This window comes from Pseudopipra pipra, chromosome 1, assembly GCF_036250125.1.
Source record: "Pseudopipra pipra isolate bDixPip1 chromosome 1, bDixPip1.hap1, whole genome shotgun sequence".
Taxonomy (NCBI): Eukaryota; Metazoa; Chordata; class Aves; order Passeriformes; family Pipridae; genus Pseudopipra; species Pseudopipra pipra.
This window is the reverse complement of record NC_087549.1, coordinates 142,470,883-142,475,082: the sequence shown is the minus strand read 5'-3', so window position 1 is coordinate 142,475,082 and position 4,200 is coordinate 142,470,883. Positions and strand designations below refer to the sequence as shown.

At 62.6% G+C, this 4,200-nt stretch overlaps 1 protein-coding gene across 1 annotated transcript; it reads left to right on the top strand.

The window, feature by feature from the left end:
* Positions 1–259: 259 nt before the first annotated feature.
* Positions 260–3,610, top strand: FZD8 (frizzled class receptor 8). The gene has a single exon (XM_064637535.1). The coding sequence runs from the start codon at positions 954–956 to the stop codon at positions 2,967–2,969; it is 2,016 nt and encodes a 671-aa protein (XP_064493605.1). The 5' UTR covers positions 260–953; the 3' UTR covers positions 2,970–3,610.
* Positions 3,611–4,200: the final 590 nt, after the last annotated feature.

The following is a 4,200-nucleotide window of genomic DNA, read 5'->3' as shown; positions in this document are numbered from 1 at the left end:
CGCAGCCCGCGCACCGCGGTGCGGACCCGCACATCCCCGCACACACCGGCGCCCGGACAGCGCCAAACAACAGCCACGTCCCCCCGCGGCCGAGGGCACCGAACAGCGCCCACCAGCACCACGGTCCCGCGCCAACCCACCTTAAGGAGCGCTGGGCCCCGCCCCCCATCGCCCGCCCGAGCGCGGCTGATTGGCGGCTGGGGCGCTGGGGCGGGGCCAGGCGGCACTCGCTATAAATATTCATGAGAGCGCGGCGGCCGGAGCGGCGCTGCCGGGGCCGGAGAGCGAGAACTTGCGGAGGCGCCGCCGCGCTCGACCCGCGGCTCAGGTGGCGCGACCGCAGCCGGGGCTCCGGCAGCCGGAGGAGGCGCAGGGCGAGCACCGCCCGGCTGGCTCTCGCCCGCGAAGCCGAGCGCTCGGGCGAGCGGCAGAAGGAGCCGCTCCGGCCACCCCAGCCCTGCCACTGCCCGCCCGCACGGGGCGGTGGGAGCCCGGCGCCGCGGGGCGCACCGCCCGCTCCCCGGGACGCCTCAACCATCTTTGCCGCGCCGGGGCTGACGGCGAAACTTCTGCACCGTCGCCACCACCCTGTGCCCGGCCGGCGCTGGAGTAGCGGCGAGAGGAGCGGCGGCACCCCCTGGGCACCCGGCCCCGCGAGGAGCGATGCGGCGGCGCCTGAGGGGCCTCCCGTGAGCGGATCCCCTTCCTCCGGCGCCGAGCGGGGGATCGCCGGCGGCTCCCGCTCACTGGGTGCCCGCGGGGCCGCTTCCCTGCTGGGCGACGGAGTCCCGCGGGGGCTGCGAGACCTCTTCACCTGCGAGCGGCACGGAGGGGGCCGCCCTGCGCCCCCCCGAGGGGTAGCCAGGGCCGGGGGGTGCTGTGGCGCCGCGCTCCCCGCGGCTGCTGAGCGGGACGGGAGAGGAGCCGGGGCCGCCGCCCCCGCGCCGCCGAGCATGGAGTGGAGTTACCTGTTGGAAATAACCTCGCTGCTCGCCGCCCTGTCCCTGCTGCAGCGCGCCGGCTGCGCCGCCGCCTCGGCCGCCGCCGCCGCGTCCTCCTCTTCCTCCTCGGCCAAGGAGCTGTCGTGCCAGGAGATCACCGTGCCCCTCTGCAAGGGCATCGGCTACAACTACACCTACATGCCCAACCAGTTCAACCACGACACGCAGGACGAGGCCGGGCTGGAAGTGCACCAGTTCTGGCCGCTGGTGGAAATCCAGTGCTCCAGCGACCTGCGCTTCTTCCTCTGCAGCATGTACACCCCCATCTGCCTGGAGGACTACAAGAAGCCGCTGCCGCCCTGCCGCAGCGTCTGCGAGCGGGCCAAGGCCGGCTGCGCCCCGCTCATGCGCCAGTACGGCTTCGCCTGGCCCGACAGGATGCGCTGCGACCGCCTCCCCGAGCAGGGCAGCCCGGACACGCTCTGCATGGACTACAACCGCACGGACCTCACCACGGCCGCCCCGCCGCCCGCCAAGCCCCCGCTCCGCGGCGCCAAGCCCGGCAGCCCCGCCAAGGCGCCCCCCGCCGCCGCCGCCCCCCCGGCCGAGGCCCCGCGCAAGCCGCGGCCGCCGCCGCCCTGCGAGCCGGGCTGCCAGTGCCGGGCGCCCATGGTGTCGGTGTCCAGCGAGCGGCACCCGCTCTACAACCGCGTCAAGACGGGGCAGATCGCCAACTGCGCCCTGCCGTGCCACAACCCCTATTTCAGCCCCGACGAGCGCGCCTTCACCGCCTTCTGGATCGGGCTCTGGTCCGTGCTCTGCTTCCTCTCCACCTTCGCCACCGTCTCCACCTTCCTCATCGACATGGAGCGCTTCAAGTACCCCGAGCGCCCCATCATCTTCCTGGCCGCCTGCTACCTCTTCGTATCGCTGGGCTACCTGGTGCGGCTGGTGGCGGGGCACGAGAAGGTGGCGTGCAGCGGCGGGGCGGGCGCGGGCGGCGCGGGGGCCGGGGCTGCGGGGGCCGGCGGCGGCGCGGCGGCGGGGGCGGCGGCGGCGGGGGGGCGCGGCGCGGCGGGCGGCGCGGCCGAGCTGCAGCCGGAGCTGGCGGTGGCCGAGCACGTGCGGTACGAGAGCACCGGCCCGGCGTTGTGCACCGTGGTCTTCCTGCTCGTCTACTTCTTCGGCATGGCTAGCTCCATCTGGTGGGTCATCCTCTCCCTCACCTGGTTCCTGGCCGCCGGCATGAAGTGGGGGAACGAGGCCATCGCTGGCTACGCACAGTATTTCCACCTGGCCGCCTGGCTGCTCCCCAGCGTCAAGTCCATTGCTGTGCTGGCGCTCAGTTCTGTGGACGGGGACCCCGTGGCTGGCATCTGCTACGTGGGCAACCAGAGCCTGGAGAACTTGCGGGGCTTCGTGCTGGCACCACTGCTCATCTACTTGGCCATCGGCTCCATGTTCCTGCTCGCTGGCTTCGTCTCACTCTTCCGTATCCGCAGTGTCATCAAACAGCAGGGTGGCCCCACCAAGACCCATAAGCTGGAGAAGCTGATGATACGCCTGGGACTCTTCACCGTGCTCTACACTGTGCCAGCTGCCAGCGTGGTCGCCTGCCTCTTCTACGAGCAGCACAACCGGCCACGCTGGGAGGCCACGCACAACTGCCCCTGCCTGCGTGACCAACAGCCTGACCAGGCCCGCCGCCCTGACTATGCCGTCTTCATGCTCAAGTACTTCATGTGCCTGGTGGTGGGCATCACCTCCGGCATCTGGGTCTGGTCTGGCAAGACCCTTGAGTCCTGGAGAGCCCTCTGCACTCGCTGTTGCTGGGCCAGCAAAGGTGCTGCCGTGGCTGGGAGCGCAGGGGCAGGAGCAGGTGGGCAGGCAGCAATCACCGCAGCAGGAGGACTTGGGGCTGGAGGTGGTGGCTCACTCTACAGTGATGTCAGCACTGGCCTGACGTGGAGATCAGGCACTGCCAGCTCTGTCTCCTATCCCAAGCAGATGCCCCTGTCTCAAGTATGAGGAGGGCGAAAGAGGCCAAAGGTTAGGGATTGAGGGACACTGGCCTGCCTAAAATGCCCCCTCACTGTTTGGTGCCATTAATGAACCCCTAATGGTCCTTATTAGCCACAGCTTGTATAGAACAATGCAGCTGGCAGAGGCCCCAGGCTCCAGCCCCCTCCTCCTTCCCCTCCATTCATATGCAGGGAGCATGTACTTCAAGGAGCCAGCTTATTATTTTGCTGGCAGAGGAGGGTAGAGGCTCACCCGTGTCTTACAGAGGGCAAGGCACAGCGGCTTCTGAGTCACTCTGGACTAACAGCAACTCTTTACTCAAGGGAGGGAGGGTCTTCCTCCCCCCAGTCCTGAGGTGGGAGTCTGCTGGGACTGCAGGTTTTTGAGATGTTGATGACCAGGCAAATGCCTTACAATATAGACTGAAACAAAACATGTCTTAATTATACACCCCAGCTAAATACGGGTTTCCTACATTAAAGGATGTATTTATATAATTATTTGTTACCTTGTACAGATGTGTAAAATATGTATATATCCAAAGCTATACAGTCTGTAAATTTTTTTGTAAAAATGTTTAGAGGCTACCCCTGTAAGAGCAAATATGAGTATTCTATTTTGTCAATAAAATGACTTTTGATAAATGACTTTTTCAAGCTTTTCCCCTACTCCTGCCTTGGTTCTTCGAACTGCTATATCTTTAGGTAGTTGTATAAACTGCAAACTACATTCATGCTCCAGTCATTACCTGTTAAAGTATTGAGATATGTAGACACAAGAAAACGAGTCATTCAACAAGTTGTTCTGAAAAAGTGTTTGCCAAAATGGGGAGGTGCCTTGCCATAGTTCTCCGCTTTTTGAAAGATGACAGTGTCTTTAAACTGAGCCTTTACAAAAGAGTCATCTCACATGGCATGTTAAGTATCCTTTTAAAATGGGTGTTATTTTAGGAATGTGCACACAGGCCTCTTGTATCTGTTGTCTGCACTTCTGTAAGCACCTGCCTTTCCTGGGATGCATACTGAAGTGTAAAAGGTTAATGTTTTAAATTCATAGATCATGTACTTTGGTGGAACAGCGAGTTGAGATTTGTTAGATCAATCTCTTCTTAACAGATTAAACTAACATCTTAACTTTTGTATATCAAATATGGTGCTTTTTCAAGAGAAAAGGTATTGTTCTTCTGTCAGGACTAAGCTAATTTATTTGAGCAGAAGGCTGTTGAATTAACAGAAGA

Excerpts from the sequence above, each read along its gene's own strand:
- FZD8 (XM_064637535.1), top strand. The coding sequence starts at position 954 with ATGGAGTGGAGTTACCTGTTGGAAATAACCTCGCTGCTCGCCGCCCTG.